The following is a 13,713-nucleotide window of genomic DNA, read 5'->3' as shown; positions in this document are numbered from 1 at the left end:
GGCGTCCATCAGAAGCCGTCAATTCAGGCGAAGGAGCGGAACGGCATGGAAACGGAACATGCACACGAATGCCAGCCGAAGCAAGAGCACGAAGCATGCCATCCTGTCGTGTGTCAGCGAAAGAGAGGCAGAGAACCACAACTCGCTCTCAATGGGAATGGGTCTTTCACTCTCTCTCTCGCTCTCCGCACGACGCCTCCTGTGGCTGCTTCCTCTTCCTGCGTCCTGTGACCGACAGATGTGCAGCTGCCGACTGCGACTGCATTTGGATACGAGCCCCCCGACTCCTTGTGACTGGGATTTTGGGATGCATTCCCTTACAAGGCATACGCATCTGGCAATTTCATTCCGGATTGAGCAACAATCCACGCGGATAACATGACGACAGGATAATGGAGTGTTGAAAAATCATGTCACTTTATGATTTGTATAATTCAAAATATCCTTAAGCTAAGGATTCCCAAATTTAAAACAATCATTTGCGTTGTCAACTCGCGCGCTTTATTTCATTAACATTAGACTTATGCTACGATGATGGTGAGTAAAATTAAATAACAAATAAATGAATATATAGAGTTTTGCGCAGAAGAGCGTTCCGGTAAATTCGATTGAAATTGTCTTGTCATTTTTGAGTTTTCTTACACGTTAACTTTGTCGGTGTTTTTTTGTTTGTTTTTTTGGGCATCTTGGAGGCGGAAGATCCCAGGGATTCTAGAAAAACCTGTGCTTTTTCTTCTTCTTGTTCTCCCCCTCCGCCGGCGGCTGGGGATCCACGGCAACCTGACGCCTGGGCAGCAGAGGTGGCGGAGTAACATCTCCAGCTCCAACAGCATCGGCTCCAACTCCATTAGCATCCACGCCATTGGACGCTGGCGATACAGGACGCGGTGCGCGCAGGATCGAGGTGAGCGGTGGCACCGGTGAGTGGCCGTTGCCATTCGCCTCCTGGCCATCCTCCTCGATCCTGTCCAGTCGCGAACCGTGCACCGAGGCCAGCTCGGAGGGAGTCTTCACCTGGGAGCCGCCTTCATCCCCAAGCTCGCTGGCCATGTTCATGCCAATGGTGGCGCCCACCTTGGCGCTGGCCATTTTGAAGTGATCGCTCAGCTTGATCTGCACCACATTGATGAACATGGAGGTCAGGGCCAGGCCGAACATCAGGTAGATCATGCTGACCATCACGTAGAAGGGATTACTGGGCACCAGGTCGCCGAAGCCAATCGTAGACATCGAGATGAACACGTAGTAGAAGGCGTCCAGTGGAGTCCAGCTGGGCTCCATCATTAGAAAGCCGAAGGATCCTAGAAGGATGTACGTAATGAGCAGCAGCGAGGCCACCGACACTGGCAAATTGAACTCGTCGTCCACCTCGAAGGTCTCTGGATACGGCGATGTGGGTGTCTCCGGGTGCGAGGTGCCCACCGATCTTGCGGCCTCGGCATCCGCCTGCGACTCCTCGTCGTTATCTGGGCCAGAGTTGCCGAAGAACATGCTCTGCCTGCGGATGGCCATGTCGTACATGGTGTTGAAGCCTGTCATGGCGCTCCGGATCTGCTGCTGCTTCCGTATCCGGCGGCAGGAGCGCGTATAGTACATCCGTCGCACATATACCCACAGGAATTTCACGCAACGCGTGAATAGCTTGCCCAGATCAGCCAGCACGATCAGGAACATGGGGATGCCGATGATGGCGTAGACGATGGTCAGGGAGCGACCCATGCCCGTCTTTGGAGTGATGTGGCCGTAACCTGGAAAGGAAGAGAAGAAGGCAAGGGGGTTAATAAGTTAAGTATGACTAACTAACTAAGGAACTACCTAACATTGAAATATGCCTCTATCTCACTATATCTTAACATAAGAACAAAGGATTTAGGAGTTTTGTATGGTTATGGGCCCATTGTAACCCATTACCTATGGTTGTGATTACGGTCCAACAGAAGATGAAGCAATTGACAAAGTTCCAGGACTTTTGACCTGGATAGCGGCGTAGTCCCAGCTCGGCTAAATTATTCAGTTCATCCTCGAAGCTGCGCAGCTTCTGGCGGGCAAGAGACTTCCAGTCCTCCTCTCTGGCAAAGATACAAATGAATCACTCACTGAACTGGGCTACCGCTTGGCACCATTGGTACTACCTCATGTTGTGGCTGACGTCCCACAGTCTGTCTATGAAATCCCGCTTCACCTTGCGCACCTCGCACTTGTATATATTCTCCGCGGCTCCTTCCGTGTACCGGAACAGGAGTCCTCCGAATCCTAAGAGCATAGCCATGCAGATGAGATAGGCAATGCACCTGTTGCGCAGCTGACGCAGTTCCTCCACCTTTTGGGGATAGTCCAGCTTGAGGCGTCTCCATTCATGCCGTGCTTCTAGGCTGAGGCTGAAGAGTAGACCCCTCGATGCCAACTTCTCCGGATGCAATTCTGTGGACAGATCTGTGACATCTTCACCCTTTGCCTGGATCTTCTTATTTCGCCTAAACAGATTTTTCAGCCGCTGCCATAAGGTAACTTTGGGTTTTGCTTCTAAGATGGGTTCCTCTGGCAACATGGCTGGATCCCCGAGGGATTTCGGTTCCGTGTCAGGTTCATTTGGAGTAGTACCTTCAAGGAGGTCTTGAGCTACCTGTTCCTTCCTTTCCAAACTACCCGATCTCTTGGGTCTAAGCGGACGCTCCAAACTGGAGCTGCGCTTTTGAGGCTTCTCTTCCTTATCGGCTAATCTCAAGCTGTGGCTGCGACGCACTCCCTCCGCCGTCAGGATTTGCTCCGCCAGGGCGGCCTCCGCTTTTGCCGCCCGCTCAGCTGCCTCCATGTACTTTTGCATCAGCTCCGACTGTTGTTCCGCCTCCGAGATGCGGGACTTTATAACCTCGTCTCTGGACTCGCCCACCTCCAGGTACTCGTGCTTCCGGAGGATCTCCTCCCGTTGCTCCGGAGTCTTGGATCGTCGCTGGGGTCTCACGGGCGACAGGGAGTTGTTGCGACTCACGGAGAGCCTTTCCGGTGGTTTTGGAGCTGGCGACGCCGATGGCGGCGGTGGAGGTGCACCGCGGATTGGGGCTGCCACAAAGCCCTGGGGAATCTTAGGTGCTCGGGGCCGCGGGTGAGTCTCCTCCGCCGCATCGGCATCGGAGGAGCTGAACTGGGTGGAGGACTCATCGTAGCCGCTACTTCGATTGCGACCCCGAGTCTTGGGCGCCTCGTGTCGCTGCAGACGCAGGCTGTGGATGAGGCGGCGCCGTTCCTCCTCGTCCTGCGGCAGTTGGATGCGATCGCTGAGCTTGCGGTAGCTCTGCAGGAGGCGCTTGCGCTCCTCGTTGTCCAACTGTTGCCGATGACGCATCTTGTGCTCCCGCTTCTCGCGCTCAAAGAGCCGCTTCTCGGCCTCGAAACGCCGTCGTTCGTCCTCGAAGCGCTGCAGATTCTGCTCCAGTCTGCTTAGCGTATCCTGTGTCTGGCCAAGATTGGGAATGGGCCTCTGCTGCTGACTGCTGCTGCCGGTGGTCAGCTCACTCTCGCTGGACTCCTCCTTGTGCCGCGGCGAGGAGAGGCTGCGATGCTTGATCAGATGATTGGCATCCGGACTACTCAGCTTTTCCGCCTCCCGTGGCTGCGATTGACTGCGCGCCGAGGAGCTGGCAAAGGACTTGTCCCGCTTTCGCAGGATCTTGCTCTCGTGGGCGGACATGGAGCCGGGTGGCCTGATCTGCATGCGCACCATCTGAGGTGACGGATCCGGCAGGGCATCCGGACTGGCATCGTCCTGGGGCAGGGCATCTCCAGTGACGGGCGTCGGCTCCCGGTGGCTTCGACCCAGTCGCCTCCGATGGCGCTGCTGCTGCCTGGCGTCCATCGGCTGCTCCATCTTGTCCAGCCGCAGTCGTGTGCTACTTTCGCGATCTATCTTTGTGCTCGTGCTCATCATTTAGCCATCTATTAATCTATTTTTAACTGCCCAACGAGGCGTTCATATTCCACATATGAAAATATGCCTCGGGTAATTATATCACTTTCGATTGCAATTTCGTATTATATGTATGTATTCTGCACTTTCTGAAACTTTAAAAGTCTGCACTTGTCCGAGAATTTTCTAAATTTTTTCGCTATATTATCTATTTGCATATAGAAATTTATGTATCTGCTTCTTGCGACGTCGCGACACGATCCAATAGATTTAGCTTCTATTTCTCGCTTCCTCGACCACGGCTGGCATCCAACTGCTCTCAGCAGTTGGAGAAAATTCAAATTTTCATTTTCACTTTGGTTGTCTATATTTTTGGTAGATGTCTCAACAGCTGTTCGGCTGTGGACATCTATATATACATATATATATATGTATAATGCATCCGATGTGTTTTTGATGATTCTCTCTTACTAATTGTTTTATGTTCTCTTAGTAAATATTAATTGCTTATTAAAAGAGCTCCATGAATTTCTGTTAGTTAAACGATGTTAAAATATATATCTTCACTAATATTATTCTTCAGCATATAAAATAACTTTGTTTTTAAAAAGATATCATACGAAATTAACATTTACAAAATTAAGAAAAAATGATTATTTAAAATTCGATTGTTCAAAATAGTTTAAATAATTTTATTGAAAAAAAAACTTTCAAAAAGTGCGCCCATTAGGCCTGGTGTGACCGTATACTATCGAAAAGTATATACTGAATCACATGGCCATGGCTATCGATAGGTCGATAACGAAATTTGAATTTCGCCCGTCTCTAAATATTTTGGTTGATCGGAACGCGCACGTGTTTTCGCGTTCAATTTTAATAATATTTGAAAATGGGATTTGGTAAACCTCGTGGCGGCGGTGGCGGCGGCGGAAGAGGCTTCGGAGGAGGCGGCGGCGGACGAGGATTTGGAGGAGGTGGCGGCGGACGCGGTGGTGGCGGCGGACGCGGAGGTGGTGGCGGATTCGGCCGTGGAGGCGGTGGACGTGGTGGCGGCCGTGGAGCCTTCGACTCTGGTAAGTGAATGGAATTCACCAAATATCCATATGACTAGCTAACTGAACTAATCTAGCCTGTGAACTAAGGCTAACTTCGTCAGTTAATACAGCCTGTACGAATTGAACTACAAAAACCACGTTGTTCACTTAAATGTTGAATAGCCAAGCCGTTGTAGGCTATAATCATTGGCTATATATATAAATATATTTGCCAAAAACACTTTTGGAAGTCTCCTCTAGGTATACGCTGTCTTAAATGCTTTCTATGTTCAGGCAAATTGCCAAATATTCATTTCCATTTCCACTTTAATAATATATCTTATTTTCTTAATTGTAGGTCCACCGGAGAGAGTCATCCCCTTGGGCGACTTCGTTTACTCCTGCCAAAACGACCTTGTGTGCAAAGTTGATATTCAGGATGTTCCCTACTTCAACGCGCCCATTTTCCTTGAAAACAAGGAGCAAGTAGGCAAAATTGACGAGATCTTTGGAACAGTTCGGGACTACAGCGTGTCCATCAAGCTGTCGGACAACGTCTACGCCAACAGCTTCAAACCAAATCAGAAACTGTATATCGACCCTGGAAAACTGTTACCCATCGCCAGGTTCCTGCCGAAACCCCCACAACCAAAAGGCGCCAAGAAAGCCTTCACAAATAACCGAGGCGGAGGCGGCGGTGGCGGTGGATTTGGAGGCCGAGGTGGTGGCCGCGGAGGAGGTAAGACAGTGAATTTCATGAGTACGACCCAAAGTCCTAACATGCGTTTATCAACAGGTGGTCGCGGTGGTGGCGGCGGACGAGGCGGAGGCGGATTCCGAGGAGGAGCTGGTCGAGGAGGAGGTGGCGGCGGCGGCGGCGGCGGTTTCAACAGAGGACGAGGAGGCGGCGGCGGTGGTCGGGGTCGGTGGTAGTTTTCAGTATCAGATCCTAATCAAAACATTTAAAGAAGTGTACAATTCAATTGTTGTACATGTCCAAATAGTTCTTAAGCAAAACCTTATCATTTGGGTATTGTTCGCTGACCAACCAATCGAATATTGTACCATAAATGATACTAAAATAAATTTCCTACAAATTTACATCATGTTTAACTGAAAACATATAGCAGGGCATAACATCTGGTACTGATTTGTAGGAGTTATTTTTGGCGTAGAAAAAATTAATTGGAGTTTAAGTGATATTTTATCATTTGTTAAGTCAGTTAATTAACAATAGGATGTCAAACATTTGCTCACTTATTAAGAAGATAGTGGTTTATCACGAAAAATGGTTTTGTGTGAAAATAATACTTTTGATAAGACCAAATTATTGATTTATAGAGCAGAGTAGAAGCTATGAAATGGTTGATCGTCTTGGATTTGGGTATCAATAATGTATCCACTTTATGAGAGAATCGCGCTCATCCGAATTCCCTTGAAATTTTATGAATTCTTCGAGGTTTGTTTAAAATGCCCAATACTGTTTGGTATGGGGGTTTCCTTCCGCTTTCCAATCGCCGTTCGATTCATGCATATAATTTGTTAAGTTTGCAGCTGTTCTCTACTCGAAACGAAGAAACTTTTGTGTAATTATATGTGCCAAAAATCGAAAATAATTTCATTTTGGCTTCTCATATTTTATCTTTATGCCCCACTGACGTCATTATGGGCTTAGAGCATTTCTGCACTCTCAAAATACGAATAAATTGAATGTTTTGTATAATTTTCATAAGATACTTTCCGTAGCCCCTTTGTGATCCCCACACCCCTGAAACGTTGATGACGGATCGTATTCGCTGCGATTTTTCGTATTTGTTTATTCCCGGCAATTTCATTCAACATTTCCGAATTGCCTTCGTGATTTGTTTTCCATTTGGGCATGCACCATTTTATAAAATTGTAGGCCATAGAATGATTTTAGTAAGCGTTATTTTAATCGCGGCAGCAACAGTTTTATGATTTCGCATGGGGATCATGAAGTGTTTTCCGGTTTATCGATCTGATAAATCAATAGAAACCAGTAATTAACAAGATACATTATCTGTATATCCTACAAGTCACTCAAGTAAGTATTTTATGGTGAATTGTGTAATATTTTTGTGTCATCTTGTGCTCAAATTAGCTGCGCACTAAATATAGTGAGCTTAAATTTAAATACTCAGGTGAGTCACCGCAGACTCTCGCTTTCAAATTAAGTGCTAGATCATAAAAAAAAAACCCATTGAGGTCCTACGTTTTGTTTATACATATCTGTGCCAATTTTGACAAGTTGATTATACTGAATGCACTGAGCACTCAGCACAATTCGCCATCCTGTTTACAAGGCAGCAAATTGTGTCGTCGCATTGTGGCAATAATTTGGCAATTTGTGTTAATTGCTTTTGCGTTGATGTGGGTGCAAAGTTTTCCACACTTGCGGATTTATTCGAATTTCGCACTTTTTGGCCGCTGGGAAAAACTTTTCAAAAGTGGCGACGAATGGCCAGAATTTATTTGCCTGAAATACGCTCGCCATATTTCCATTTGTCTTAACAAGTCGGCGTGCCAAACATTAATTTTAGAACAAATCCAAAAAGCTAGACAATAGAATAAAAAGAGGGCTATCAAGCAATTAACTAACCGCATCACGAATGTGAAACATAAATTCTTAAAAAATAACAATCACTTAAATTATGATTAAATGATGCACCTCAAACGATTTGTTCGGTCGAAATGATTTCCATTTTCTTGGCATGTTTATGGTCGTGAAAAGTCTTTTGCAATTAAATGTGAAATGAAAACCCAATTTAATCGAGAATGTGTAGAGTGATAATTCGGGGAAATTCTTTTGTGAGTTTACAAGTCTCAATTGCGAAAAGTGACAGGAATTCTAAGGAATTTGGAATCCTCTTGAGAAATCTCATAACTGTCTGCACGCGAAGAGACACGAATTTTTTATCTCACAAATGCCGACGAACGCAAAAATATCTAAAACTATTTCCATCTTTTGTGTCACAAAAATTTCGTTGGCTTAATAATGAAGAAAACACAACATACATAAATAGACCATCTTGCGTCCTAAGAACTGATATGTGTACATATATATAATATATCTTATCTGCGTGGGAGTCTTTGCACTGGCAATACACTTGGATGCCACCGAAATTTGGAATCTTCTAGCTCTACTCACCTATGGTCGTGTAAATCGTGGCGGAGTAGACCATGGCATCCCAGAAGGACCACGGATCCGTATTGTCGACCATTCCGGATCGCAACAGTGATTGCACCACCGTGGGATACGAGTTCATGATGCGCAGCACCTGACCCTCGAATTCAAGTTTGCTCAACTGAAAATGATTGATTAACACAAAATGATTAATTATCTTGGCATGACTATATATCCCTATTAGGTCTTACCCCGCTCAAATCGCCGGAAACCTGACGCATTTCGTTGAAGAAACTCCTTTGCTGATCCTGCACCACCAGCTTTTCCTGATTTGCATGACGAACTGAAAGGAAAGAATTGGAACTTGAATAAAAGGAATTTGGTGCTTTGGATTCAGAAGTTTTCCATTTGAGCACCTTGCCCATGGAGCAGCCCCTGATCCGTGACTCCTCCATCCTCCATCCGCCCGTTAATCATCTGCAACTGGACGTCTTGGTTGTTTACACGACAGATTGTTCCCCTCGCAGATGTGATTCATTCAAAAAATAGGTGTATCTGTGTGCCTACACTTAAAACAAAGTTGTAGCTTAAATATTACAAATGATATCGAAAAAATTTAAGCCAAGATATATAAAACATCTTTACTTCAAATCAAATTGAAGACATAGTTCAAAAGACCCAGCTGCTTAACTTTGTTTTTTAAACTCAATAAAATTCAATTTAAATACTGAAATAAGTGCTTGTTTTTTCGAGTGTTCTATGAACTCGGATACCGAAATCAGTCGTCTGCCAAATTGATGGGGATGTTTTTACGATTACAATACAGCGCAGGTGTATTTATTTGAATGGCTGGCAACTGAACTGTTTACTATTTTCCAAACAATTTTCTGAAGAGCTTGATAAGCAAACAAACTCAATCAGTGCACTTCTTCATTCAGGATATCTTGGATATCTTAACTTTTTCGGCTGTAACCTAATGAAATTGTCTCTAGCTAATGGAAGCACTTTATCTTCAGACAAGTGATAAGCAAATTAATCCATAGAAGCTGGATGTTCTGGGTCATGGATCTCACCTTCGATTGTGCGGAATACAACGGCACCGCCGATGTTGTATAGTGCCAGGATGAGGATGAGGAAGATGTGGGTGAACCACCGGCGCGACCACTTGTACATGCCAAAGGTCATCTTCTCGCCGAAGCTCAGGCCCGACTTTGTGATATCCAGGAAGCCCTCGTAGCCCTTGGTCATGAAGTTGCCGTATCCGAAGGGATTGGCCATTGGTGGCCAGTAGGGTCCCTGTGTTCCATTGCCCGTGAAGTTCGTTTGCGCCGTGTAGGGTGGCTGGGCACTGGGTGGCATCGATGCCTGGCTCATGGCCGATCCGCTGGTCAGGTTGTGGATATTGATCCTGGGCGGTCGATTGGCCCGCCGTGAGGGCGGCGGAGTGCTGGGAATGGGTGTTATGCTCTGGGTTTGCGACATGGTCGGTTGTTTGGTGTATCCAGGTATCTATAGGGATTCGCTTTGCAATTTTTATCTGTAATTGATATTCACAGGAACTCAAAACATTGGGCACTTTGTGGTCATTATTCAAGTTCCGTTCACATACATATATCTTGGCGGTAGTACTTATATATTTGTATTATTTTTAAGTTTATAAGTAGAAATGCCGTCGCGATTCCAAGGCGCCGCGTATTTATTTCTTCGCGTACTTTTTTTCCCGCTTCCGACCGCCTCGTTCCTAAATCCAATGCGAACTGAACAGACGCCAAATATTTTGGCCAACATCGCTGCTGTTGTCGCTGGGCATAATGCTGAAGTATTTGTATCGGCCACGAATCTCCGGCTGCCGACTATGACGACATCGAAAGTCATGAGCTCACAAGCCTTCCAACAAGTCCAATACCTAGAAGACCCAACGGATCTCAGCGTACACTGACGAAAAAAATGGTCTATGCACTTAATGCTATGATTAAAATAATATTATTGGCCATAAAGAAGTTAACGAATGTTTGTAGCTAACATAAGTTACGGCGTATCAACTATTTTTTACCTGTCGACTAAAATGTTTTCCAATTTTTGGTAGTGTACCACCATGATAATTTTATAATTACTCATGTTTTCGGCTTCCTCAGTCGATGCCTAAATTCTGAAATCGAGTTTTGTTCTGGTTAACGCGTAGTTTTGTTATCTCAAATAGTTTACTATATTGTTATATTTAAATATGTTTTCTCATTAGCTTTGTAGGCATTATTGAAGGCATTGTAGGCATTGTCCTCTCATAATTTGTTGGGTCTTAGCGTTTTCTCGCTTTCTGGCGCTTAATAATTTGCATAAAATTAAAGGAATAGACGGTGTTAGTCATTAATTTTTGGCAGTCATTTACCTTTTCATAGAATTGTGTCTAATCTTTTCTGCCGTTGTCATTTTGCTTACACACAAATGTTGAAGCACTTTCTGGGAAATGCTTTAGAAGATATTAAATAATTAAGAACGATTAAAATGCAATTATTATATTTATACACATTATACAAATTTAAATAATATTGTATTGTTTATTTATATTCTTTAACCATTTGATTTCTTTTTCTATTTATAGTTCATGGTGGCCGATGATAACAAAAATTCTAGGTATTTAGACTTAAAAGGACAATTCAAAGAAGTTATTTGAAAGGATTCAAGGACATATTAAAAGGACATAGATCTAGACTACGTTGGTAAATTAGCGAAAGAAAATTATAACTATTTTACCAACATCTGTAAGTAACTTTCTTTAGAACTATAAAATTCGATTTAAAAATAAACCTCTTTTCAAGCAATACTTAAGTATTAACTATCGGTATAAGTCAAATATGGTAACACCCATAGTAGTGTTGGAAATCGCTTAAATGTATATGTTCTAATTGGTGCGCTTACATATGTACATATAAACTAATAAATTGACCATCACACAATATAGAAAATGGAAGAAAACGAGACCCGGTCGGAGGCCAGGGAACCCTCGGACCTGGCCAATGGTAAGGCAGCAGCACAGGAAGCGTGAACAGCCGATAACTAACTCATAACTCCAACGTCAGGTGAGGATGACGCGACCAGCCAGCACAAACTCAGTCACCTGCAGAATGAGATGCGCAAAATGCAGAACGAGTTCAACACGCAGCGGGCGAAGATGCGGGAGCTGTACATCCAGAAGGAAGCGGAGGTCAGCCAGAGCCAGCAGGAGCGACGGCAGCTGCAGGCGGAGCTGGACGAGCTGAAGACACACCTAATGGTAGCGGACCTTAAGTCGCAAAACGAGCTGCAGCTGAGGGACCTCAAGGCGCAGGAGGAGATCTCCTCGCTGCAGCAGCTGGTGCAGGACACCATCGAGGAGTCAGCGCACTACAAAGGCGAGGTGGAACGACTCAGGCTGGAGATGGGCAAGTACCAGCAGATTCATCAGCAGACGATGGCTCAACAACCACAGGCCGAGTCATCCGGTGGAATAGCGCCGCAGGTGCTTAATCAGGTCAAGAAGACACTAGGTTCTGTGCGTAAACTGGGCACCGACTCCCTGAACAGCAGCTTTCAGCAGGACGAGGACACCCGGGCATCGAGCAAGGGCAATAACAAGCAATACGTATGTTTCTGGGACCCCAATCTTTCAATAATCAAATTAACTGAACCTATTTACAGGCCCCTGAGGAGGCGGAGATGATGCACTCAATCGTCGAGCAGCTTCAGGAGGAAATGAAGGCACTGAAAGTAAAGCTGCGCGAACAGGACGAGCAATTGCAGGCTAAGTCGGCGTCCGATGAATCGGCCCTGCACAAGTCCACGTCCATGGATGTCGCCGAGAGCGCCTGCGAGTCGTGCAGCTTGGCAGAAAAGAAGACCGAAGAGCTGGGTGCCCATATAAACAAACAGCAGAAACAGGTGGATCTGCTGCAAAAGCAGCTGGTGGAGTCCCGGGAGACTCTGGTTAAGGAGGCGGCATTGCGTAAGGATCTGGAGGACCAGTGGCAAGAAAAGCGGGAGGCCCACAAAAGCGAAGTACAAAGCCTGCGTGACCAGGCCAAAACCAACGAGCAGCGACTGCTGGACATGCAGCAGAAGTTTCTCGAGACCAAGGACGAGGTCATGAAGCAGATTCAGCGCGTCTCCGACGACCGAGAGCGGGTCAACAAGCAACTGGAGACGTTGCAGGCGGACAACGACTTTCTGTCCGGTCGCTATTTGGCAACGTCCGAGGAGATCGACAACCAATATATCAATCTGCCCAACACGGTCGTCGAGCTCCAGGAGCTGATACTGCGACAGCAAAGCGAGCTGATCCAAGCACGCGTCAGCAGCGAATACGAGCGACAGAAGTGCACCAGCACTGAAGATGAGATTCAGATCTTGCGGGCCCAGCTGGAGGAGAGCAACAACGAACGGCGGGCCTACAAGCGCAAAATGCAACTAGATATTAAGTCACTGCAGTAAGTTACAACCTCTCGTCGATGGTGGTGTTCACTTTGGCTCACGTTTTAAACGAATTTCCAGGGATCGGGTGACGGAACACTTGGTCACGGTACAAGCGTACGAGACTACCAAAACCCAACTGGAGCGCAAAGAGGCTGAGCTGAACAAGCAGCTCTCCGAGTGTCGCGTGGAGATCATTGAGCTGCAAGAGGCCAATGTAAGCTATCATATTTTGTTGTCACACTTGATTCCTCGCTAACCGGATCACATTACAGGAAAAGTACGCCAAAACAAATGCGGACTACAAGACGAAGATAAAAACGCTACAGGAGGAACTGTCCACCATGGAGACTGTACAAAAGGACTTTGTCAAACTATCTCAAACGCTTCAGGTGAGTGCGATATAAAAATATATGGTTTATTCACTTAATTAATTACATTGTGTTGTGCCACAGATGTCGTTGGAGGAGCTGCGGCATGCCGACACGGAGGTGCGCTGGCAGGACGACGACGATGTGAACAACTGTCCCACGTGCAATTCCTACTTCACGGTCATGGTGCGCAAGATCCATTGCCGGCACTGCGGCCACATCTACTGCGATAAGTGTCTAACGAAAACGGTGCCATCTGGACCACGGAAGCGAGTGGCCCGAGTCTGTGATATCTGTCACACGCTGCTCACGCCAAACACCGCACCCTACTTCAGTCAGGGACAGCCGCCGCAGCAGCAGCAAGGGCAGCAGCAGCAGCAGCAGTCCAACTAGGCGTTTGGGCTCCAAGCCCAAGTGATTGTGTATTATGTGTGAAGTACGATTACGATTAGTTGGTATCTCCTTGAACTCTATTGCTCTGTTTCTGTGCTCCGATTCTACGATTACGATCCGAGGTCAAACCTTTCCAATGCCGCACTGCGTCGCGCGTGTCATTTCCACTTTCCAATTGCCAATGTCTGTTTCCGATTTTGCTGTTCCATTATTTGGCCCTATACATAACGTAAGCGATGAGTTGTCTATGTTAGCTTTTGTCGTAGGTAAGTTTTCGTAACTGAATTTAACTCAAAGCAAATATACAAATTAAAAACAAATAATTTTTGTTGTTTGTCGCCGCACATCTCTACTTGAACCAACTTTGCCTGCAATAGAGTTGATATCAAACTAATGAATTGGAGTTGTTCAATTCAAAGGCGA

The 13,713-nt window shown here is 46.0% G+C and overlaps 3 protein-coding genes across 4 annotated transcripts; 2 read left to right on the top strand and 1 right to left on the bottom strand.

Annotated features, from left to right (window-relative positions):
- Positions 1 to 478: 478 nt before the first annotated feature.
- On the bottom strand, positions 479 to 9,837 carry LOC6615300 (TWiK family of potassium channels protein 7). 2 transcript variants are annotated; one of them, XM_002039668.2, is made up of 5 exons: positions 9,693 to 9,837; positions 9,157 to 9,620; positions 8,335 to 8,426; positions 8,108 to 8,264; positions 479 to 1,748 (listed from the first exon to the last, which is right to left on the bottom strand). In XM_002039668.2, exons 2-5 carry the CDS (start codon positions 9,563 to 9,565, stop codon positions 712 to 714), a joined length of 1,695 nt encoding a protein of 564 aa, XP_002039704.2. In that variant the 5' UTR covers positions 9,566 to 9,620; positions 9,693 to 9,837; the 3' UTR covers positions 479 to 711. The 2 variants fall into 2 exon arrangements, with proteins under 2 accessions (XP_002039704.2, XP_002039707.2); XM_002039671.2 differs by lacking the exons at positions 8,108 to 8,264; positions 8,335 to 8,426; positions 9,157 to 9,620; positions 9,693 to 9,837 and adding exons at positions 1,912 to 2,069; positions 2,133 to 4,242.
- On the top strand, positions 4,748 to 5,970 carry LOC6615301 (probable H/ACA ribonucleoprotein complex subunit 1). The gene is made up of 3 exons (XM_002039669.2): positions 4,748 to 4,977; positions 5,297 to 5,677; positions 5,735 to 5,970. Exons 1-3 carry the CDS (start codon positions 4,794 to 4,796, stop codon positions 5,869 to 5,871), a joined length of 702 nt encoding a protein of 233 aa, XP_002039705.1. The 5' UTR covers positions 4,748 to 4,793; the 3' UTR covers positions 5,872 to 5,970.
- Positions 9,838 to 10,977: 1,140 nt separating the features above from the next.
- On the top strand, positions 10,978 to 13,613 carry LOC6615299 (rab GTPase-binding effector protein 1). The gene is made up of 6 exons (XM_002039667.2): positions 10,978 to 11,100; positions 11,161 to 11,702; positions 11,759 to 12,543; positions 12,608 to 12,743; positions 12,802 to 12,918; positions 12,982 to 13,613. Exons 1-6 carry the CDS (start codon positions 11,046 to 11,048, stop codon positions 13,288 to 13,290), a joined length of 1,944 nt encoding a protein of 647 aa, XP_002039703.1. The 5' UTR covers positions 10,978 to 11,045; the 3' UTR covers positions 13,291 to 13,613.
- The last annotated feature ends 100 nt before the right edge of the window (positions 13,614 to 13,713 follow it).

The sequence above is a fragment of the Drosophila sechellia genome, chromosome 2R (genome assembly GCF_004382195.2).
Source record: "Drosophila sechellia strain sech25 chromosome 2R, ASM438219v1, whole genome shotgun sequence".
Lineage (NCBI taxonomy): Eukaryota > Metazoa > Arthropoda > Insecta > Diptera > Drosophilidae > Drosophila > Drosophila sechellia.
Note: the sequence above shows the minus strand (reverse complement) of the source record. Positions and strands in the feature narration are given on the sequence as shown.

What these genes read in the sequence shown, in the direction of transcription:
- LOC6615300 (XM_002039671.2), bottom strand. Translation starts at nt 3,925, where the DNA reads ATGATGAGCACGAGCACAAAGATAGATCGCGAAAGTAGCACACGACTG. An exon ending in GACGTCAGCCACAACATGAG is followed by an intron (nt 2,070 to 2,132) that starts GTAGTACCAATG and finishes TATCTTTGCCAG; the next exon opens with AGAGGAGGACTGGAAGTCTC. An exon ending in GACCGTAATCACAACCATAG is followed by an intron (nt 1,749 to 1,911) that starts GTAATGGGTTAC and finishes CTTCCTTTCCAG; the next exon opens with GTTACGGCCACATCACTCCA.
- LOC6615301 (XM_002039669.2), top strand. Translation starts at nt 4,794, where the DNA reads ATGGGATTTGGTAAACCTCGTGGCGGCGGTGGCGGCGGCGGAAGAGGC. An exon ending in CCGTGGAGCCTTCGACTCTG is followed by an intron (nt 4,978 to 5,296) that starts GTAAGTGAATGG and finishes TCTTAATTGTAG; the next exon opens with GTCCACCGGAGAGAGTCATC. An exon ending in AGGTGGTGGCCGCGGAGGAG is followed by an intron (nt 5,678 to 5,734) that starts GTAAGACAGTGA and finishes GTTTATCAACAG; the next exon opens with GTGGTCGCGGTGGTGGCGGC.
- LOC6615299 (XM_002039667.2), top strand. Translation starts at nt 11,046, where the DNA reads ATGGAAGAAAACGAGACCCGGTCGGAGGCCAGGGAACCCTCGGACCTG. An exon ending in ACCCTCGGACCTGGCCAATG is followed by an intron (nt 11,101 to 11,160) that starts GTAAGGCAGCAG and finishes CTCCAACGTCAG; the next exon opens with GTGAGGATGACGCGACCAGC. An exon ending in CTAGATATTAAGTCACTGCA is followed by an intron (nt 12,544 to 12,607) that starts GTAAGTTACAAC and finishes ACGAATTTCCAG; the next exon opens with GGATCGGGTGACGGAACACT.